This window comes from Ailuropoda melanoleuca, chromosome 9, assembly GCF_002007445.2.
Source record: "Ailuropoda melanoleuca isolate Jingjing chromosome 9, ASM200744v2, whole genome shotgun sequence".
In the NCBI taxonomy this organism is placed as follows: domain Eukaryota; kingdom Metazoa; phylum Chordata; class Mammalia; order Carnivora; family Ursidae; genus Ailuropoda; species Ailuropoda melanoleuca.
The window spans coordinates 29175053-29198966 of record NC_048226.1 but is presented as its reverse complement, the minus strand read 5'-3'; the positions used below and the strand labels follow the sequence as shown (position 1 = coordinate 29198966).

The 23914-nt window shown below is 48.4% G+C and overlaps 2 protein-coding genes across 4 annotated transcripts in view; both read right to left on the bottom strand.

The window, feature by feature from the left end:
* SIN3A (SIN3 transcription regulator family member A) overlaps window positions 1-13086 on the bottom strand; it is a 68135-nt gene extending 55049 nt beyond the window's left edge. Inside the window, exon 1 of one of the 3 annotated variants that reach the window (XM_019805829.2) lies at window positions 13067-13086. The gene's annotated coding sequence lies outside the window, so the exon portion shown is untranslated. Of the gene's footprint in view, window positions 1-8708; window positions 8947-9552; window positions 9575-13066 lie in introns of those variants that run through there. The other 2 variants (XM_034668016.1, XM_002925129.4) reach the window with 2 other exon arrangements.
* An 8266-nt stretch (window positions 13087-21352) lies between these two features.
* The window catches only part of PTPN9 (protein tyrosine phosphatase non-receptor type 9), a 77353-nt gene continuing 74791 nt past the window's right edge, over window positions 21353-23914 (bottom strand). Inside the window, exon 13 of the mRNA XM_034668019.1 lies at window positions 21353-23249. Within this exon, the coding sequence (XP_034523910.1) occupies window positions 23035-23249 (215 nt within the window). The 3' untranslated portion in view covers window positions 21353-23034. The remainder of the gene's footprint in view (window positions 23250-23914) is intronic.

Genomic DNA, 23914 nt, shown 5'->3' with positions numbered 1-23914 from the left:
ATAAGTAAATACTCTTTGTTCCTTTTCTTTTTGAGAGAAAGAGAGTGCGGGGGTGGGGGGAGACAGAGAGGGAGGATGAGAGAATCTTAAGCAGGCTCCCTGCTGAGCCACCCAGATGCCCCTCTCTCTGTTCTTTTAAAGACCTACAACAAAGAGTAAGTCATGAAATATAAATCTTTACAGGTAGTTAGTACTGCTCAAAAAGAAACTCAAAAACTAAAATTGGGTCCTAACAATACTGATTCTGTAGGCAGAAAATGAACAGGAAACTTTAGTTCAATTTAAAAGTATAAAAATTTTATCAATGTTAACTTTTTGATCTAGATCACTGTACTAGACACATCTGGGAAATTTGGGTGAAGGTTATACGATAATTCTTTGTATTATTTTTGCAACTTCTTTTGAACTCTAAAATTACTTCAAAATGAAAAGTTAAAAAATTAAGTATTAATAGTATGAGAATATGAAAGAAGGAAATCATCCTATAGTCCTGGTCTATAGAATAGGAACATTTAGTTTATGTGACAAGGTTTCTTTCTTTCTTTTTTTTTTTTTAAGATTTTATTTACTTATTTGAGAGAGAGAGTGAGTGAGAAAGAGTACAAGCAGGCAGGAGGGGGAGAGGCAGAGGGAGAAGCAGACTCCCCGCTGAGCAGGGAGCCTGACACAGGATCTTGGGATCATGACCTGAGCTGAAGGCAGACACCCAACCAACTGAGCCACCCAGGTGACCCATGACAAGGTTTCTATAAATTAACTGAGAATGGTATAAAACAACAGACTGAACATAAATAACAGAAGAAAAGCTAGCTATAGCTATCAAGAAAGCATTGTAAATAGGACTCAGTTAAGCATCCAACTCTTAATTTTGGCTCAGGTCACGATCGCAGGGTCGTGAGATCAAGTTCCCCTTCCGGCTCCGTGCTGAGTATGGAGCTGCTTACAATTCTCTCTCTTGTCCTCTCTCTATGCCCCTCCCAGCCTCTCAAAAAAGAATAGGACTTGAGACAGTTAATGGGATAGGTAAATGTGTCACTTAACCTCATCCTATCTTTCTCCTATTAGCTGTATGTCTGGCCCCACAAAGGCCTGGGCAGTTACACCCTTAACCAGCTTTGTATCCTCCACTGTGCATAAGCATACAGTCTTGTGTATGATAGAATTCAAATCATTCACTCATTCATGCATGCACCCTCTAATGTTTATTGAGTACATACTATGTGCCAGGCATTCTTCTAGGAGCTGGGGATATAGCAGTAAACCAAACAAAAATCTCCTCCTCCATGAAGTTTACATTTTAGCGGGAGAAAAAGACAGTACACAAAGTGTTCGGAACACTAGACAGTGACAAGCGCTAAGAAGAAAAAGAAGAGAAGGGTTTTTGAAATTTAGATACGACTGACCAAAGAATACCTCACCGATAAGGTAACTTTTGAGTAAAAGAAGTAGAGAACTAACCATGTGGAAATCAGTGAAGAAGCAATATAGGCAGAAGGAACAGGAAATGCAAAGACTCTGATGCATGTATGTGCTTAATATTTTCCAAGAACAGCAAAAAGGCTGTAAAACTGGAACAGAATGGAGGAAAGACAGACTGGTAGAAAATGAAGTCAGAGAGGTAATGGGGTTGGGTGTAGTAGGTAAGAAGTATATCGTGTTTGTTCTCAGAGGTCATAATAAGGACTCAAGCTTAATAATCAGACTGAAATGGGAAGCCACTGGTGGGTTTTAAGGAGAAAAGTGACATGGTCTGAGTTAGGTTTTAAAAGACACACTTGGACTGTTGTGCCAAGAACAGCCTAAAGAGGGGCTGAATAACGAAGCAGAGGGAACAGTTAAGGTAACTGAAATAATCCAAGCTAGAGATGTACTTGCATTCACTGCTACAGTTGGGAGTAAGGGTGGTGGTGGTGGTAGTTTTAAGTGATCAAATTCTGGGTAGTATTTTGAATATAGAGCAAATAGGATTTGTTGAAGATCAAATATAAAAAAGACAGAAAAAAAGAAGTCAAAATGCCTATTAAATATCCAAGAGGAAATATGAAGTGGGACACTGGTTATGTTTGTCTATAGTACAGCGGAGAGGTCCCCAGTTAGAAAAATTTGGGAGTTATCAGCATTGTTTGGATTTTAGAAAGGTGAGAGAATATACAAGGTAACTCTCCTTAATTAAGCACATTCACATTTCTGCACCAAGTGAGACAGTCTAGACCAGGCTGGTGGCCCTTAATTAGTTGTGGAACCAAACTTACCAAAAAACAAATAAAAATTCTTGTGCTTCAGAGCCACAGATTAGGGATTATAGACCTGTATATCCTTCAACAGTCCACAAAACAGCAAGGATATCTTAACAGCAGGACTGAGGAAGTGCTCCCAGCTCTAAGTACAAATAACATGCAGACACACAAGGCAGAAAGATGGCCAAAAGCAAAAGAACGAAAGGGCAAAAAAGAGAGGTATGCCTCCGAAACTGCTATTAATCAATGCCTAACTTTGAAGCCAATCGCAACTAAACAGATATGGCCTCTAGTTAGCAAACTTCAAAATGCAATTTGAGTTCAGTTTGTACACTTTTTATCACCTATTATGTGCAAATTTATCCTAGGCACTGAGGCTACAACGAAAGTTAAGTCTCAGTCTGGATGGACTAAGTCATTGGTGCAGCTCTTGCCAAGGAAAACCAGTTGCCCCACAAATGTATAGGGACAAAAACCTCTATATATTTGCTTATATATGACAACAAATCTTACCAGGCATGTCTTTTGAAGAAAGTGACCCAAAAGGAAAGTTACATAATTACAGAAGTCAAGGTTTTTCAGTATTTTTAATATGTTGTTAAAAGGCAATTAAGACATTATTGCCTAAAGACAATTAGAATTTATATTTGGGGACGCCTGGGTGGCTCAGTTGGTTACACATCTGACTCTTGATTTCAGCTCAGGTCGTGATCTCAGGGTCATGGGATCAAGCCCCACATTCGACTCTGTGCTGAGCAGTCTGCTTGTCCCTCTCCCTCTGCCAACCCCACCCCCCCAAAATAAATAAAATCTTTTTGGGGGGGGTTTTATTTATTTATTTGACACAGAAGAGAAACAGAGAGAGTACAAGCAGGGGGAGCAGCAGGCAGACAGAGGGGGAGAAGCAGGCTCCCTGCTAAGCAGGGAGCCTGATCTGGGGCTTGATCCCAAGACCCCATGATCCCAGGGCCACGACCTGAGCCGAAGGCAGATGCTTAACCGACTGAGCCACCCAGGCGCCCCTCAAATAAATAAAATCTTAACAACAACAACAAAAGTTGCAGGGGGCACCTGGGTGGCTCAGTCGGTTAACCATCTGACTCTTGATTCAGCTCAGTCTTGATCTCCAGGTTGTGAGTTCATGCCCCACGTTGGAGGGAGCCTACTTTAAAAAAAAGAAAAAGTGGCACACATGCACACACACACAAAGTGGCACAAAACCAAAATTCTTTGAAATATCTGTAAAAAATATAATGCAGTAATGGCGGTATACAGACTACCCTGCTGGGTATGTTGCTGGATAACCTTAACCTAAACAAAAAAGTATCCAGAATTATTTACTTAAGCTGTAACCAGAAAAAGATAAAAATCCCAAGATATTACTTCTACTACTCACTTACTGAAGTAGAAATAGGAAGACATGTGAAGGAAAGGAAGTATTAGGAAACAATAGTTGGCCATATTAATGTATCTTGAGCTTGACAAGGTAGCAGTAACATATGTGCCAAGTCCATAATTTCTTCACTATGATTCTTAAACACCTTCCAAAGCAAAGCAGTAGAAGCAATCAGGTCTGCAAACTGCAGATTCACAAACCTGGAAGAGACTACAATTCATGGGCAAATTTCAATATAATGCCACTCCTTCTAACACCCCAAAGCACTCTCTGGGGCTACTTTGAGATGTCTAAGGTCATTCATTTAACAACTTGCTTCAAGTGCATCTATGATTTCAGGCTTCACCCTCCTGTTGCTCATTCAGTGTCTTCTCTTCCTCCACCCATAAGGTAGGCTCTCCCTCCTCTGAATTCCTTTCAGCCCTCTGTAGTTGACTCTTATGGCACTCAATGTACACTCATGTGTAGTAAAATCATCATGTATATATTTGCCTTTCTTTCTAAGAATGTAAGCTTTTCTGAGACAAAAACTCTTCCTGTATCAGCCCAGGGCTATATAAGAAGGTGGTAAAGAAATGGGTATTGACTCAATTCCCCTTTAGAATCTGAGTCCCAATCTTTTCCCTCAAAGCTGCTTTCAAAAGCACACTACTGGATCCTCAAAAAATTAAACACAGAATTACCATTTGCTCCAGCAATTCCACCTCTGGGTATATACCCAAAGAATTCAAAGCAGGTATTTGAAGAGATATTTATATATCCAAGGGCTTCCCGGCATTATTCACAATAGCCAAGAGGTGGAAACAACCCAAATGGCCACTGATATATGAATCAACAAAAGGTGATATATACACATAGTGGAATATTATTCACCATTAAAAAGGAAGGTAATTGTGACAAGTGCTACAACGTGGATGAACCCTGAGGACATTATGCTAAATGAAATAAGCCAGACACAAAAGGACAAATACTGTATGATTCCACTTACGTAAGATACCTACAGAAGTCAAACTCACAACATTAAGTAGAATGGTTGTTGCTGGGGCTGGGGAGAGTTGTTAAAGGGGCTGCTGTTGGGGCACCTCCGTGGTTCAGTCGATTAAGCGACCAACTCCTGATTTCAGCTCAGGTCATGATTTCAGGGTCACTCAGTGGGCAATCCGCTTCTCTCTATTCCTTTCCCTAGCTCTCCCTCTGCCCCCCCCCCCGCTGCTCCTCCACCTCGTGCACACACTTGTGCTCTAAAATAAAAAATTTTATTTCAATAAAAAATTCTTTAAAAATAAATAGATAAAGAAGCTGTTGTTTAACGGGTAAAGAGTTTCAGTCTGGGAAGATGAAAAAGTTCTGGAGATGGATAGTTGTAACGGTTGCACAACAGAGTTTACTTAGTGCCACTGAATTCTACACTTAAAAATAGTTAAATAGGTAAATGTCGTTGTGTATGTTTTACCTCAATTGATTTTAAAAGCACACTGCTCCTTCTCTGTTAACTATCCTTAGACCAGACACAAATGAAGTACAGAGTTAAGAGCAGGGGCTCTGGAACCAGAACATGGACACTTGCCACAGTTCTAACCTGTCACTGTCCCCTTATCTTTAAACATCGACTTCATAATACCCACTAGACAGGGTTAATAAATGTACAGTGCCTAACTCAGTGCCTGGGACATAATAAGGGCTCAATAAATGAAAGTTCTTATTGGGGTGTATGGGTTAAGCCACCCACTCGGTTTCAGCTCAGGTCATCATTTCAACCTGAGCTGCCACGGAGTCTGCTTGAGATTCTCTCTCCCTCTGCCCCTCCAGCTTGTCTGTGCACACACTCTCTCTCTAGGGTAAATAAATAAATTTTTATTTAAAAAAAAATTAAAATAAATCTTTAGAAAAAAAATGAAAGTTCTTATTTTTCAAGCGGACAGAGGGTATAGTTTTATTTTATTTTATTTTAAGATTTTATTTATTTATTTGACAGAGATAGAGACAGCCAGCGAGGGAGGGAACACAAGCAGGGGGAGTGGGAGAGGAAGAAGCAGGCTCATTGCAGAGGAGCCCGATAGGAGCCCGATGTGGGGCTCGATCCCATAACGCCGGATCACGCCCTGAGCCGAAGGCAGACGCTTAACCGCTGTGCCACCCAGGCGCCCCAAGGGGGTATAGTTTTAAAATGCATGTTAATGGAGCACCTGGGTGGCTCAGTTCATTAAGCAGCTGGCTCTTGATTTCTCTCAAGGTCCTGGGATGGAGTCCCCGTATTGGTATTTTGGCGGGGGGGGGGGGGGGGTCCCGTACTCAGCAGGGAGTCTGCTTGCTTTTTCTTTCTTTCTCTCCCATTGCGCCTCCCCCCCCACCTTGCATGCACATGCTCTCTCAAATAAATAAATCTTTTTTTTAAATAAAAAGCATGTTAATTATCATTTTTAGGAGAAGCTACAGAAAATAAAACTTAACAACTCTTACTAGTATTAGAAGAAGGAGAATGCCTTTTTTTTTTAAGATTTTATTTTTTTATTTGTCAGAGCGAGCAAGAGCAAGAGAGAGCAAGCAGCAGGCAGAGAGGGAGAAGCAGGCTCCCTGTCGAGCAAGGAGCCCAATGCGGGACAGGACCAGAGCGGAATCAACTGAGCCACACAGGCATCCCAAGAAAGCCTTTTAAAGCACTTCACTAGATTACTGAATGACATGGACATAATCTTTTTTTTTTAAGATTTTATTTATTTATTTGACAGAGAAACAGCCAAAGAGAGAGGGAACACAAGCAGGGGGAGTGGGAGAGGAAGAAGCAGGCTCACAGTGGAGGAGCCCGATTGGGGCTCAATCCCATAACGCCGGGATCACGCCCTGAGCCGAAGGCAGACGCTTAATGACTGAGCCACCCAGGCGCCCCTGGACATAATCTTTTAATTCCGACTAAAATTCGAACCCATCAACATCTGTCTTGAAAAGATCTCTAGTGATCTTGTCTGTACTTAAGATGTAAACAGGACTACGCTTTGCCAAGAATTTTATCAAATTACTACATACCTCTTTCCTTAGAATATAAAGAAAAACAATCTCACTCTTAGGGTAAAACCTTAATTACAAAATGCCAATCTTTCTAGGGTCTTAACTCTGACAAAACCATAAGTAAATATCATACTGATATTTGGAGAGATAAGACGCATTTATAAAAACTTTCCGAATATAGTATATCCAGGTTTTTACTTGAATCCTTAAAGCATACGTGGGACTTCTGACCCTGGTGCCCCAAGCGACAACATATTAAGGGCATGATTTACAAGTCTTCTGTGTTTCCCAGCAGACAGCACTGCCAATGGTGGGAACAACTAACTGTGTGTTGACCAAACCTTCCTTGGTGGTAGACTCTCCACTATCTTCACTATCTTTGGCAGTTTATAACATCAGAAAAGATATCCAGGCTTTCTGCCTCCACACCAATTCTAATACAGTCACCATTACTCAAAAGAAAAAGCTACCTCTGCCACTGCTACTTCCTTAACCAAGATGGGACTTACTCTCTTCATGTGAATATAGGGCAGGGGCATCAAGCTCTCAGTCCCAACCAAACAAAGCACAAATCTAGAATTTAAGTTCAGTTCAGATATCAGCCAGAGGGCTTGCTCAGGTATCAGTCTACAAATATATTCCTTTCGTGTTTATTTTCTCATGAAAAATATCAAAAACACGTAATTTCTCTTAAGAAAAGAGAATGTATCAAGTCAGAGCAGAAACTTCATTTAAAATAGTTGGGGTGCCTGGCTGGCTTAGCCAGAAGACCATGCGATTCTTGACATCGTGAGTTCGAGCCCCATGCTGGGTGTAGGGATCACTTAAAATTAAAAAAAAAAAAAAAACTTAAAAAAATAAAATCGTTCATTAAACATGAAATGTCCTAAGGCAACTCCCCAATACAGGTCGGAGGGCAATGCTACGAAAGTCACATACGCAAAACTACATTAGTCCTCGACTTCACCCTCTCTGTAACAAAACAGGCCAAGAACACTATGTTTTACAGAATATAAATAGAAATGGTCTAGATGTTCTAACAGAATTACATAAAACCAGAAGAGAAGATTTTTCAAGAACACCTATAGTTACCTAAATTGCAACTTATTTCTTTGTGAAATTAAGCTTACATAGCAGAACCACCTGCACGTACAACGAAAGCATTCAAAAATGCAAGAGCCGAAGAAATCAGAGCATTTTATTCAGTCAGGTTTTTTTAAATCACCATCTTTTATAAACATATCGTTTTAAATAGTAAAATGTAAATCCAACCCTTCCTTTTCTAAATCTCAGCCTAGTTAAAGACTTTTTCTGGCTAACTGGGTTTGAAGTCCTAAAGCACCTAACAGTGGCCAAGCCTAACTACCCACCACCCTATTGGCTCAAAGGAAACCCCGCCCCGTACAGCCACAGTAACTGAACATCAAGGGAACTCCAAGAAAGGTTGTCCCCGGCCACATTTCTAGTCTCTGATGACTCTCCGCCCCTCCCCCCACAATCACCGCTGCGGAAGCATGGTCACAGCACGAACAGCCACTCCACCGCAGACTCCAACGAAAGGACCTTGACCACCTCGCCCCAATAATTACAATTCGGGGGGGGAAGTGGCGGTGTTCATGCTCCCACTCTCCAGAGCTGAACGGTGCCATCTACACGGCGTGGAGCTAAGCAGAGACAACAGCTCTGGCACCCAGCCCTCCTGCCCCAGGCAAAAGGCATGGCCGAGCCACAAGAGTAAGTCCTGACACCTCCGCAGCTCAGAGTCGTCGGGAGCCCCTCCCACCCCACGGAGACGTAGGGCGGGGCAGATCTGGGCGCAGCGACTCCAAGCCAGACCGGACAGCGGGCTTTCCCGAACCCCGCCTCACTTGCCAAGGAGGCGGAAACCGGGGGGAGGGGGAGGACGGCCTGGGGGAGTGGCATCGCCGTTCCGTACGGCCCCTCCGGCCAACCGGATCCCGAGAAGGCGGAGGAAAGCAGACTTCACGCCCCCTCCCTGCCGCGCCCCGAAGCCACACGCGGGAGACCCCTTCCTCGTCCCCCAANACCCTGGCCCGGCGTGCTCTCACCGCAAAGCTGCTTCGGCCGCTCCTCACTGCGTGTCCCTCTCGGCGTGAGCCTCGGGCTCAGCAGGGAGGCCCCGAGAACGGCGCAGGCACAGGCCCGCCGAAGCGGACTGGCAGCCTCCTCTCCGCTAACGAAACGGTCACAGGCCCCGGTGCCCAGACTGGGAAGGAGGGAGGGAGGGGAGGGAGGGAAACTCCGAGGGGGGAAGGGGAGGGGGGGAAAGATGGAGAAACCGTCTCCGCCGCCTCTACCGCCGCGGCCGCTTCTCTGTTACCCGGGAAATCCCGCCCACTCCCCCGGCCCGCCCCGCAGAGGGAAGACTCAACTTCGCTCCACCACAGGCCGCATTATCCGCCCGTCAAAGGTTTAACCAATCGCTGCGCCCTGCCTGCCGGCTGCCCGCCCCTTCCCCCTCGACTGGGAGGGGAGGGGGAGCCGCTCACCCTCTCCACGCCCCTATTGGCGGGGAGCTTCCCTAACTCAACCCCGCCTATTGGAGACAAATTGCTGAATCCCACCCCCACGCCTCAACACTATTGGAGGAAGAAGGGGAGCTCTTCGCGTCTCATTGGAGGACTCCACATATCCCGCCCCGTGCGGTCTCAGCCACAGGCCCAACAAGTCGGCTCCCGCCCTCGCCGGTCATCGCATTGGAAGGCTACCCCTGGCTCTCTCGCTGCCCCAGGAAGGTAAGTAACCGATGTGGGGTAAAATGTCCGTAAGTGAGACAGGACCCGCCCCCAACCACCCGATTGGATATCTCGGCGCCGGTAGCAGCCTCCATTGGCCAAGACGCCCGTCTAGAAAGGAGCTGACTCCGCCCCGCGCGAGGAGGCCGAACCTTACCAGTCCTTTTGTGGAATGTTTACACTAGAGACTGAAGTGCAGAGAGTTCCAGGGCCCGAAACAGGAGGGGGCGCGGAGCTCAGCAGCTGAGATCCGAAGCCCAGGGATTTGAAAGGGAGAGGCAGCAGCACTACCACCGCGGAGGACCCCTTACAAGAAAAAAAAAGAAAGAAAGAGAACCTCATCCTATCCAGTTCTCTCTACAATTTACATTTCCGCACGCTCCTCCTTGTAAACACAAATATCCGGAGCAACCGGATCCGTACAGCTTCTTTCAGTATGTACAGAATTAAGAGCTGGAGACCAAAGCCGAAAAATAACCCCAGTAGTTGCCAGCCGGCAGCTAGGGGTGGCTGCACACTTCTAACACCGACGATCCCTAAACTTGAGTATGCAGTCCTAAGAGGGCGGAGATAACCAAAATGAAGGCAGGGCCCTAACAGCCACCGCCCTGGCAAGCCTCCGGAAGGCGGAGCATGAGGTCTGAGGCGTTTGCGATCTCCAGGGTAGATCTGGAGGCATACTCGAACTCGAACTGAGTAAGGAGACCAGACAGGCCACAGTATAAATGAACCTTCACCCCACACCTCATACAAAGAATAAAAATTCCACAGTTGGTGACAAAAGATAAGAATGGCTGTTCACCTACTCCTTTGGCCCACAAGTTTTAATGGCGTCCCTAGGCCTTCTCGTTATAGTGCTTCAAACACACAGAGACAAAGTGCTTGCAATGCTTAGGTTGCTTTTATTTCTTCACCAAATGGGGCGGAGAACGGACGCTGGCCCTGCTTTGGGGGGCGCTCAAGGAGCGCCAGGAAAGGAGGGGGCGGGACTAGAGTTTTCCCGCTCTCCAGCAAAAAGGCTACTCCCCCAAGAGAGCCGTGTCAGTCCGCAAGTGGCAGGCCCCAGGGAACCGGCTCCCAGATCCTACCTTGTCCTCCTCCGCAATCCAGCGGAGACGACAAGGAAACCAGCGCTGGCAACAGGTGGGCCTGACTCCAAGGATGGCTTCGAGCCGCAAGGACAAGGCAGTGAACTGTGAACTGCATGAGTAGCTAACAGATAGAGCCAAGCCCTGCCCCAGGACGGAGCTCTAAAAATAAGTCACACCAACGAAAGCGACCCTCGAGTCAAACCTCTCCGAGGTTAGAAAGAAGCGGCACTTCTGCAGAACTTATTGAGGGTACGTTTCACTCTGGGCCGTCCCTTGCTCCCTGGACTGGGTGCCACACGACGCTCCACCTGGGTCTCAAGAACCACTTCGAATCCAAGCAGGATTGGGCCGCCCCCCGACTTCTCTGTCAATAGGGGGTGAGCCACCCTGGACCTTGCCTAAGGCACCCAGGCCAGTCGTAGGTTGCTCAGAGTTTTAGATAAAACCGACTTAGAACAAGCTGCCAGCGTCCGCAGCGTTCTCAAGCTTAAATTCAGGGCGATCTCCGTAAAGTCAAGAGGCGCGGGAATAGCCAGGCCGCAGGGTCACAACTTTAGTACTGGGCCGGGAAGGCCAGATCCCACCCCTTCTCCCAACCCCTGCAGAACCCCTGAAGCCGAGGCCCCCGAAATCCACTCATGCCATTAACCCCTAACTCCATCGCAAAGCTACCAGCTCTCGAGCCTTAGAGGAATCTTTGTGTGCCTTCTCAGCTCTCTTCGCCCTCTTCCCCGCCCCCTCCGCCAAGGACTCCAAACCCGGGACTTCCGGGCGGGAGGACAGTTCGAAGGAGCAAGGCGGGACTCACACATGTGCGGAGCGCGCACACAGGCTAGGGGAGGGGGCGGAGAACAGGGGTGGACTTCCCCCTCCTAGCTCACTCGGGCGGAGGGGGCGGAGACTATCATCTCACCAATCAGGAGTGGGGGCGGGACCTTGCGCCTCACGTCAGCCGCAGGAATCCTCCCTCCGCCCTTCACGGAAAAAAATCCTAGCAACTTAAACTCCAGCCCGGCCTCCGATAGGCGGAGCTCGAGAGAATGTCACCCAGTCGAGAACCGAGAAGGAAAAAAGGGAGTCTCGCCCAGCCAGTGGAAGACAAGAGAAGGCGGGCCCTCCGGAGAAGCCCGAGGTGGGTGGAAGAGAGAGGGAAAGGCCCCGCCCCTCAGCTCCCCGCCGGGCGGGTTGCACAAGCGGCGGCTGGAGTAGATAGTAAACAGGCTAGGCCAAGGAGTGGAGGCCGGGTTAGCCCGGCGCTCCGTGCGCCCAGGCCCCGGCGCCTCCTCTCCCGGCACGCCCCACTGGACCCCGGCAGTTAGCGCCGGCGCCCCGCCTTCCAGCCCGCGGCCGCCATCCCGGCTGACAGGCGCGCCCCCCGCGCCCCTCCCCGCCCGCTGATGCATTTCCTTTTCCCGATTCCGAGCGTGGAGACTGTTTTCCCAGTTTCCGACCTTCACTGCCCCTTTCAGGCCACCCCCTCGTGGGCGCGCTCACACGCCCGCGCCCCCGCCTCCGCACCATCAGCGGGCGAGCCTCACGACCGGGGGAGGGGAAGGGAGCCGCCGCCGCTGCGGCCGCGGCCGCCTTGGGGTGGGCGGGGAAGGAGGCAGCTCCATGTTTGCAAGAGGATCAGCTGGGGCCGCGGGTCGAAGCCGCCACCGAGTTCCTGGAGGTTTTCCACACCCCCGGGCCGAGTTCCGCGCGGGCTCGCGGCCTGGCGGGTTCCGGCGCCGAATGCTGGCTTTACTGCCACGGCCCGGGAGTTCGGAGAACAGAGACCGGCGCGCGGAGCTAGTGCCCAGGCGCTGGGGGCTCTTTCCGGTGGCCTCCCCCGCCCCTCCCGCAAGTCCGGCGTTGCCCCCGCCCCCAGAGTCCTTAACAACCGCGGCCCACGGCACCCGCGCCTCTCCGGATCGTGCCCACCGCCCCCTCCGACAAGTTTACGGACCGAAACAAAACCCTCCGGGCGGCTGCCGCCCTCGCCCAGCATGGTTAGCGGGGAAAGCCGCGGGCTCCGGCTCGCTTGCTAACTCCAGCTCTCAACCAACTCCGGGCGCCGCGGGCTCAGTGGGCCTGGCCCGCCGGGCTCAGGCCGCCGCCCCCTGCCGAGCCCGCGCGCCGCAGCCCGGGCTCGGTTCCAGTCGGCGTACGGAATATCCCCTATTTTCTTCTTTACAATAATTTTTTTAAAAGGTATTCCAGGAGCGAAGGGGGAGGGAATCTCCCCCTGCCCTCCCCTTACCCAGTCTGCCGCCGAAACCTACCGAAACCGACTGCTCGGTGAAATAAACTAGGCAGCACGGCCGGCGCACTGGCGACCCCGGGCCGGGCCGACCCCCTCCCCACGAATCCAGCCCGGCTTGGAAACACACACACTGGCGAGCGGGCGGCGCCAAGAGCTCTCCTTCCTGGCCTGCCCCGCGCCTCCCTCGGCCGCCGGACTCCAAGCCTCCCCTAGCTCCGTCCCGGGGCCCGCGGCGCCCGCACCGTGGCGGACCGGCCTGAGCGACTGGCCAGCGAGCTAGCCCCCCAAACGCCCGAGATTGGGGAGACCAAATTAAAAGCAGCTGTTTAACATACCTTCCGAGCCAGGCGAGGAGTCCTGAATGGGGGGGAACGCCCCCCACGGGCCATTGGCTCCCCGGCCCTAGCGTCAGTCAGCCTGGGCCCGCCTCCTCCCCTCGCTCCGCCTCTTCCCCTTCATTGAACGCTCCCTCCCTCCAAAAAACATTAAATAAATAAATTAAACTAGCCGCGAGTGGGAAGCGAATCCGTGGCAGAGGCCCCAATCTCTCCGGTACCGCTCCCTCGAGTTTCTTGAGACCCTTGGACTGGAAGGAGACCTGAGACTCAGAGATCCGTAGGGTGGACTCGGAGGAGGAGTCAGCGGGGCTACCCGGCCCCACTTCCTTCGCACTCACACCCGATTTGGAGCTGGGTAGGGGAGGCTGGTAGGGACACCCTAGCGACTGGTTGGAATGTCCCGACTCCCCAGGCTGTGTAACCTAATCGTGTCCGGCCCATTGTGTTAGCGGCTACCTAAACAAGAGTGGTGTAAGCCGCAAGTCCTGCGTTCAGGCAACAGGCGCTTGTCTGAGCACCTACCGTGGGTGAGGCAGACACATTCATACAGCACCTGCTTCTGAGTGCTATTACAGAGGCTGGATGAGATGCTCTCTCTGTACCCTTCAAGGGCTCCAGACCTACCCGAGTTGACGCTACAGCAAGAGCTAAGTAAGGCAAGGCAGAAATGTATATATAAATAGACATAGGAGCTCAGAGCAGGGAGATTCTTCCTAGCTGAGGAAAACTGGAAAAGTCTTCATGCAGGAGATGGCTGTCACTCAAGTAGGGTCTTGATGCTTTCATCAGGCAGAAATGAAGGGGGCAAGCCATTTGTAGCAAAGGACACAAAGGGATAAATGGAAAACATTGGTAAGGACCTTCAAGTGTGGCTGAAGTAATGAAAATCAGTGTTGGAAAGATGGAACCAAACAGCAGAAGACTTTAATACCTGGTTAAAATTCTTAGACTTGCACAACATAATGTGCTAGTAGCATAGCCACAGGACTACAGGCTCAGAACTATGGTTTAAGATGCTCAATATCCCAGTAGCTGGATTAGTTCTGAGAGTGGTTGAGTGAGGGGTGCCTATAGGCAGCAAGGTGAGGCACAAAGGCTATTGTAATACTGGCTTTGGAGACAACAGAGATACATCTTCTGGTGGGAGGGATACATGGTAGAGCCAAGGGAAAATTTATTTTCTCTCTCCCAGCCACCCAATCCAGAAAGCCTTGCCTACCTTCAGTAGCCCTCAAGTCAAAAACTCTGACTCAGATCCTTCCCTGAATCATTTGCTGTGTTTGTTCTAACTTCCAACCAGAAGTTGAAAGAGGCTACTCTACATCTCTGTGCTCAACAGAGCTGAGCCTGGGGCCAGAGCATACAGAATGAGCAAGAAAGACCTGTTGACTGAGGCATCCAGGAAAGGAAGTTCATGTGGCCAATGTGGGGTGTGCAGAATGTGAAGGGCCTTAGAGTCCTGTGGACATAGTGGGGCCTGATGCTAGTTAGGCTGTTCCCACAATTCAGGTGAGATGTAATGAGGACTTGACCAGAGCAGTGGCAATGGGAAGCAAAAAGAATTTAAAAAGGGAGATGTGTTTGAGAAAGACTCAAGGGTCCTGGGTGACTAACTCAGTTTGGGTGTTGGAGGGAAAGAAGGAGTCTGTGGCTGGTATGTGAAGAGGTAGTAGAGTTCGAGGTTAGTGGTTGGGTAATCTGGGTTCTAGACTTAGCCTGGCCAGCGACTGGTGATATATTTTTAGGCAAGTACTGGTTCCCCTGGGCCTATCCCCCTCCTGTGAGACGAGGGTGGAAATTGGAGTAGAAAGACAGGCTCTAGGACCCTCCCTCACTCAGGGTCCATAGGGAAGGGGGTTTTCTAATGGGGAGGGAAGCTTGCCATTAAAGAGAGAGGGCAGGTGGGAAGAAATACCGATTTAGGAGGGGCAGTGGGTCATCCCATGTGAAGTGGGGACTAGAATTTGGGAGGGAGCTTGGTTGATGGAATCATTGAAGGAGAGGGTATGGAGTGGGGAAGGCCAGGAGATGAGGACTGTGTATTCAGTGGGAGGCCCAGCACCTTGCAGGGCCATGGAGGTTGAGATTCATTCTCAGACTGGGGGCTTCCTAGGGTGAGAACCGAGTTTTTTTCTAACTCAGAACAGAGATCCCCTGATGTCTGGAGCTCCATCTCAGATTTCTAGTCTTTTTGCCAAGAGGTTCTGCCCTAGATGAAGGCATAACAGATACTGTGTGAATATGAGTAGTAGTAGACCAGAAGAACATTAGTCTGGAAGTTGAATCCCATGTTCTCACTTAGTCTCTTCTTATTATCCATAGATGTCTCCTGTCCTGTACAAGAGTATAACAGCAATCCTTGCCCTGTTATGAAGATCAAATTTGATGACTAAATGTGCTTTAATACACCTAGTAAAGTTCTAAGCTTTGGTGGAGGCCAAAGGCCCAAGGATTTGACTGTAAGCCTAAACAACAAGTGGTATACTGTGGATGAAATTATAAAACATTTGCAGCCAGAGTTATTACTCTCACTCAGAGAACCAGATTTTGCTGACACTTCTTACCCTCTGAAGTGCACCAGCCTGCTGGCAATCCCTTCCTGAAAAGAGTTCCCTAGACAGAGCTCCTTGAGGATAGCCACTCTATCTAATTCACCTCCGAGCACCCAGTGCCCATAGCAATCAGGCACAGGAGGCCCCTTGGAAGGGGTCCAGGGATTATTGCTCCTGACTCAGTACATTGATGCCTACGTGAGAGAACCAGTCCCAGACTGGGACTGGGAAAGTATTTGTTTTGGTGACATTGACCCTCCAGCTGCACTGGTTACATTCACCCTACCCCAACCCTACTCTGTCAGGACAAAACAGCGAATGGATACTGACGAGTGCCTTCCTTTGAGAAGTCACATGGGGAGGCCAGGTTCTGATTCCCAGGAGGCCTCTTTTGTGTGAGTTAGGGACTATTATCCTAATTATAGTGAGCAGTAGAGTGACTTGCCCAAGTCAAGTCTGTCTGGACCCAAAGGCTGAGCTTTGTCCACCCCCCACGTGCTGTCTCTATACAGACTAGGGCCCATGATTTGGTTGGGACTTGAGAAAAACAGTCTCCCTCCTGCCCGCCCCCCCCCCTTACCTCCCTAAGTCCAAGAGCAGTTTGTCCCCAGATAGTTCTAAGTGATTTCTGGCCCTTTCCAAAAAAATTATCTTCAAAGAGTCAAGATATTTCTCACAACCACATACATACATGCGTCCTTACCTCACGAAACCACTCAAAACTGTCACACCTACTGACACCCTGTCTCACAGGCATCGTGCATGTGCGTGCGCGTACACACACCCTCATTGACAAAAAGGACTCATTTTTCTCTAGAGTGCTTATGGTTGGTGGTGATTGAGACATTTAGGGCCTGCACTTAGTGACTCTGCCAGAGTTGTCAGTGCCGGCACCCTGCTGACAGAACCTCTACCAGCTATAGAAGTCCATTGCCAGCTTGGGAATATCCAGGTGAGGGGCATCTGAGGCTTGCTCTCCACTCCCAGTGCAACCCGCCCTATAGGTTCAAGGGGAAAAGCTCAAACTACTGGTCAGAATCCCAGTTTAGTCACCTCCTAGCTGGATGTCTTTTGCAAGTTATTTATCTTCTCAATTTCCTCTATTTATAAACTAAGAATTAGAATACTTACTTCAGTGGGCTGTTGTGAGATTAAAAATAAAGTATGCCTGAGGCTCTAAGCTAGCTTAGTCTGTGGAGCATGTGGCTCTTGATCTTGGGGTTGTGAGTTCGAGCCCTACATTAGGCATAGCGATTACTTAAAAAAAAAAAAAAAAAAAGATATACCTAGCCTTTAGTCAGGACTTCACAGACTTTTTTCTCCTTTATCTCCTCACCATTCCCTCCCCTCCTGGCCTTTCACATGCAAAGTCCCTGGTGTTGAGTCTGAGAGAAGAGCCCAGGACTGGCCTAAAAGACCCAACAATCCCACTGTGTGAAGAGACCATTTCTCTGGCAACCAACTGGCTCAGGTTGTACATATTCCATAGTCCTAATTTCTGGGTGGTTTGGAGGCTTGAAATTTTTTTGTGGGTTTTAAGATCGCTACTCACTGCCATGAAATGTCTTCCGTTCACTAAGCATTAATAAAAAATAAGTATAACAATATGTTCCCCAGTTTACCTGGCTTTACATTTTCAAAATGTTTTCTTTTGTATGTCAGTTGTTTGGTAACTTTGTTTGTTTTTAAAGCAGCAGGTCACTTTGTCCAAATGTGGGCCTTGCTGTGGTTGAAGATAGCCCAAAGACTGCAGTCTCTACTCTTTCACCTCCCATCCACACTACTTCTCTGTCCGTCCGTGCCCTGAGACCTCCAGCGAACCTACATTTCTGAATCCTGTTCATTCATCCTAACCGCTCCTTTCCACTGACCAGGCTAGAAGAATACAGCCTGGCCATGTCCTCTGTTACTTCAGTATATTAAACAGAATCTTTCACAGGCTTTTTATCCTCTCCTTCTGTTCGTAATTCCAAATGTCTCTCCTCTCTTCTTGCCCTCCTCCTTCTGTTCTCAGCCACTTCCAGGGCCTCTGCTTTTATCTGAACTAAGTCCCCAGTTGACATCTCCAGACTATTATCTGTCCTGAAGGTCAGACTCCATACATCCACTGGATGCTGGCCGTAGAATAAGGTATTCATTCAAGGTCAAGGAAGCAAAGGAGACCCCACAGGATGAAATGGCTGACGTAGGCTCAGTTGAGCATCTGGCCAGTTTTGAGGCTTTAGATAGCTACATTAGCTTAGAGAAGTAGCCAGGCTCTGATGTGGGGGGGAGGGTGGAAGGAAGTGAGTCTGGAGTTGGGAGGGGCACTGTGCCTTTTTTGACCACCTTCTATCTACATCTCACTGTCTTGCTTTCCTACTTTCATCTCCGAGTCCTAACAACCATCAGGAACATATTACCCTGAACTGCTGAAAAGGGATCACTGCTCCCAATCTCCATCCAACACTCCTAGCTAGGATTCTGGTGTAGCTAGCTATGTCCACCTTGGCCTCAGCCAGAAAAAATATGGGTATTTAAGACTGCAGTATGCCAGCATAATTTACAGAGAAAGTGAATCATTGTTGTACACCTGAAACTAATGTAACATCATGTGTCTCCTATACTCAAATTAAAGAGAGAAAAAATAAAAGACTGCAGGATGCCAGATTTAGCGTAGATTTTTATAAAAGTGATGGTAAGTGGTGGAGGGAGATTAAACATTTCAACAGATTTCTGAGAGTGCTATCCTTCTTTTTGTAGTGAAGAACCAGTCTTCTTTGTGGTCAGTTAAAAGTAGCAATCCACAACACCTGATATTCACAACTGTTGTGATGGTAACTATAGGGCCAGACACCTCCCAAAAGAAAATCTGTTTCCTTCCTAGAGGGAGCTTTAGCTCCTGCCCTTGGTAAGAGAACGGTGGTCTGTGGGTAGTGACCAAGGTCTGAGACAAATCTAAGAACCTCAGCGGGGAACTCTGGGACCTTGGTTCGTTCATTCCTTGACTCTGACTCACCCTCTCAGTTCCACATGGAGCAGCATAGAAGCCTTAAAGGCCTAGGCCTTGGCCTGGGGATAACAGGGAAACTGCTTTCCAAGTTGGGGGCCACGTGGGAAGGGACCTAAGACAATATAGGGAAGTGGCAGCCGTTTCAAAGAAGAGACTTTGAAAACAACTTAAAACTAGAGATTGGGAGTGGGAGCTGACTCAACCAGAGAAGGGCCTGATGGTTCCTCTACAGGAATTCACACTGTTCATTGAAGAACTAGCCCCTGAAGAGTTGGAAGGCCTGTGGTAGTATCATCTCATGTAGACCCTTCTTTTACAAAATGAAGCTAGGAGTTGGCTTGAGTTGAGTGATGGGACCTCAAAACTACTGAAGAGCTCAGTCACCCTACGAAGCCTTTCTTCCTGGCCCACTTCCCCCCCAGGTCTCTGATTTGTGAGTTTCCGTATGCGTATCTGCTTGTCCCTAGTCAACAGAGACAGAGACAGCCAGCGAGAGAGGGAACACAAGCAGGGGGAGTGGGAGAGGAAGAAGCAGGCTCACAGCAGAGGAGCCCGATGTGGGGCTCGATCCCATAATGCCGGGATCACGCCCTGAGCCAAAGGCAGACGCTCAACCACTGTGCCACCCAGGCGCCCCAGGTGGGAAGCTTTTAAGAGGAGTCTCATCTCCCTCAAGCTACAATGCTACATAGTCCAGTCTCCCAAGATTTGGTCCCAATCTGTCATTTACCTGCATGTGGTGACATGGAGATTGACAATGATAGCCCTCCTAGCACACTTCACCTCTGGAGTCCCATGCTAGCTGACAGGGACAGGCAGGATGAAGGGACCAATGCTAGAGGCAATATGTTAGGTGAAAAAATAGCAATCAAATGGGAAGAAAACTGAGTAGGCCCACAATGCTCTCTCCCCCCTGAACACTTTTTCTTTATCTTATGTTCTCAACTATATAGTCTAACATTTGATACTGGATTCTCTTGCTTCGTTCACCAACCTTCTGTGTGAGAGCCTTGACTTCCTGAACAGATCCAGGCTCCTTCTCTGTCTTCCCCTTTCTTTCCCTCTATAAACACCTAGCACAGGTAGGCTCACATTTTGGGAAATCACTCTCTTCACAATGGTAAAAGCTACATGTAAATTACGGCAGTAGGGGAAAGCTACTTATCCCTTGCTCTCAGATTTAGGAAACATGAATTTGCTACCCTTCCTCAGAGTCAGGGACACAGACCTAAGACAGTGTTTCTGGCCTGGCTCATCCTGTCACTCACTTAACCACCTACCAGGCAGGACCCAGGAATCTGCACTGTTATGGATATCTTGCAAGTAATAACCTCGCCAATCCTCAGATGTGCAACTCATGTATAACTTCCGAATTTGCAGGACACTTTGGTTACAGCCCCTTCGAACAAGACAGTTCAGGGCTGCCTCCTCCAGACCTCTTATCATTAATCCTATTCCCTCCATATTTTACTAGACCCCTCTGCTTTCCCAGATTTCAAGTATCCCTGTTCACCCCTTATGCTTGCTTGCCCCCAACAGAATACAGACTCATCCAGGGGAAGGGCTGGTTTAATCTTTTGTTCTGTAACTTAGGCTCTTGATTCAAGGAAGAAACTTGAAAAATCTGTGGGCAGATCAGGAGATGAAACCTTAGAGGGAGTCTAGTAGAAGTGTTAACAACAGGCCCTTTCAAGTCAGATGATCTGGGTTCTTGATTGGCTAATTAAATTTTCCTGTGCCTCAGTTTTTTTGTTTTTTGTTTTGTTTTTATCAATACCTACCTCAAAAGATTGTTTTGAGGGGGTGAATAAAGAAAGCACTTTGAACAGTTTTGTGGAACAGAATTAAGGACCCCGCAGGTGTTAGCTATCACTTTTATTTAAAAAAAACAAAAACAAAAACAAAAACAAAAAAACCTCAATATTTGCACACTCTCCAGGCCAGAACTGCCCAAACTGGGCAGGCTGTTACTGGTCAACAGGGAGTAGCTACATGGCACAGGGCATGGTGCTACATGGACAAAGCTTCTGGTTCCATTCTAAGAGAGAGATGCAAATGAATGACTCAAGATCTTCCCACAAAGACCAGTGCACCCCTATATATGGTGTTTCCTGGGAGAATGATCCCTTTGGTACCCTGCAGAACTCAGGACCCTACACCAGGAGGGTCGACCTGGGAGCATCAGTCACCAACTCTGTCACCATATATGCAGCATGGGCTCAGGATCAACTACCTGGAATTTAGGAACTGTTCATACTCTGAAAGGGGAGCTAAAAAAATTTCCCTCTGGTTTCCAAGGACAAAACACTATCTTGATCTTTGAAAGAGAGCAACACAGTGAAGAGGCCAATGGCTTTGTGAGCAAACCAACCTGAGCTTCAGTTCCAGAGCAAATCGCTGTAATCTTCTGGACCTTACCCCCCCCCCATCTATACAGAAATAGAAGGGAATGAGCATAATAAGCTCACTGGATTATTGTTAGGTTTGAATGAGGTAATGGGGGGAAAAGCACCAAGCACAGACACTGGCACTCAGCAAGCACTCAATTGGTGGTTCCCTTTGCCTGCCCAGAGCTAGGGCTATGGCCTATGGATAAAGCAGATGGGTCTGAGAACTGAAAGTCTCAGATACCCAGGCCTTGGGTCCCTCCCTGCTTCCCCGTCCCTCCCAGACCAGCTCTTGGACCCCCTTCTCACCTTCCCAGCCCAGACTGCTACTAAATTGATGAAGCTAAAAGGGTTTGATCATGTCGGTATATTTATACGTAAATACAAAACTGTATCACTATAAGACATTGAATATGAACATTTACAATTATTTTCTGAATCTGACTCAGTCCATTGATGTTAAATACAAAATGAAAAGATTGTAAAAATAAGAATATATACATTCAAAGAGCTTATTACAGTATAAAATTATTGAGGTCTGATCAGCTGCCAACCTCATCTGGAATGGGAGAAGGTTTAGGGATTCCTGGGATTTTCTTGGGAATGTGGAGTGCTGGGCACTCTTGATTCCATCCCTGGCACATCAGGCTGGGGAGGCTGGAAGCAGACAGGGGCAGGATGGGTGAATGGGGGCAAACAGTGATTGCAGGCAACTGCCTCACCCAGCCAGGGGTTAAGCTTTTTATTGACACAGAGCCCGCCTAGCCTGAGCTCCAAGGTCTGGCAGGCTGCTAGGCAGGAAGAGATGGGCATTTGAGTGGACAGGGCCAAGCTGGATAAGGAAAGGAACTTTTTAGCAAAAGAAAAAGGGGCCCCAGTTCGTTATCCCAAGGAGGGATTCTCATAGTAGTTTCCTCTCTCTCACACCTGGGCTCCCTCTCTTTCCTTCTAAGACTTCGTACCAATTGCTCTTGGCTCTGACTGCACATCTTTACTCCCAGACCCCAAGCCCCAAGGGACAGGGAGAGGAAAGAGGGGTCTGGAATCACAGTGGAGGTCTATTCCCCAAATTGGAAAAGTAAACAGAATAAAATCATTAGATAAGGGCAATTCATGCTGAGTTAAACCAGTGTCACCACAAATCAGAATTCTCGGCTCCAGTATCCTGGAAAGAGATAAGTCATTATGTAAGAATGAGGGCCTGTGGCAGGAGCATGAAGAGTGGATGTGTGTGTGTTCTCTTCCACCACTCTGCGCTCTGACAACAAAAGATATGATCCCCAGCCCCAGCTAGTCCAGGATAAACAGTAGGGTCCAGGAAGCAAAGAGTCCTGAACTGCAACACGGAGCCCCAGGAAAGTCTACAAAGGAGTATCTCTGTGTATATGTATTTATAGGATACGACCATATTATCACATACAATATATATTATATACACACGTACATATGGACCCATACACGTGAGTGCGCGTGCATGCAAGCACACACGCGTGCGCGCGCACACACACACACACACACACACACACAGAATGACAGAAAAGACTGGAATACACGCCCTAGGTATAAACGTGCTTGGCACTCGGGATGTTCTCTAGAGTATGTAACTTGATCAAGCTCTCTGGGAAGGAAGGTGGATGCTCACCAAACCTCCCCATCAAACCCTAGCAAAGGGAAGGAATGAGGAAGAGACCTCGAGAAGGAGAATGGCATTGGGAAAGGGGGGAGGGAGTTTCCTCCCCCACTTACCTCGGGGCCCCTGGAAAAACCGATAGCCACAATTTGGTTTTAATAAGGCACAGTTCGATAGCAGGTGCTAGGAATTAAGAACACATTGCTGCTGGCCCTTTCTAGTGACAATTTCACCACATCTATCTAGCCAAAGGGAAAGGCTGCCTTGCGTGCACGAGTGCATCAGGAGACACGAGAAAGAGGTTGGTCCATTGCTTCAGCGTAACTGATGGCAACCTATAGGCTCAGCGGTGTCCAGGGTAGTTTAAGGAAGGCTGGCCAGCATGTAGGAGGATCGTGGGACAGTTACTGACCCTCCATGGCCAGGAGGTTGTGACTGGAGGGCACCATGCCCTCCCTTTCTGCAAACTCCAGGATTGCCTTGTAGCAAAAATAGTACTGCTCAGGGGTCTGGATGCTGAAGGCCCTCTGGGTCCTCATGCGGGACACCGTCTGGAACACATTAAGGGTGCCAAGCTCCTCCAGCTGCGCCAGGCAGATGTCCAGTGAGCAGAAGGTACCTGAAGGAAGGAAAGAAGTGGTCATACCTGGTCTATCTCTCCTCTGTCCCTCCCTCTACCAAATGACCCAGGCAGGTTAGATGAATGAATTCAAAGGCAAGATGCCTCATGGTAGGTGGCCAGGTGGTCTTAGGCCTGAAAGGATTCAAGGAGGAGGTCACTTTGGAGTGCTGGGAGTCCAGAGAAATGAGAAGGCCTCTTGTCTCTCAGGACAGTACTGGAGGTAACAGGAAGAGAAGGTGGGAAGGTGACATAGAAGAACTGCCTACTTCAATCTTAGACAAGACAGAATGACAGCATTCCCACAGCTGTGCCCTAATTTTCAGAGATTCCACAACTCTTCCACAGAGACCTAACAGAAGCCTATTCTTCCTGACTTTTCCCCAAAGGGAACTCTGAACTAGAAAGACCAGCAGTCCCTGCAATGCACATCCCTTAAAGTAAAAGCTGCTAACTAGCTCCAGAATGAGAGCACAGCTCAGTGTGGGGATCTCCTTAGGGAGGGGGATGAGAAGGAAGCAACAGCCCAGTTGAGCTCTCCGGAAGACGCAGGTGACAGTGACAGGGTCCGAAGATAATCATGCTGATGGGATTGTATAAAGCATCAACCCCTAGGGGCCCTGGCCTCTGAAGGGTATATTTTGGCCAGCACAGCTAGCACAAGG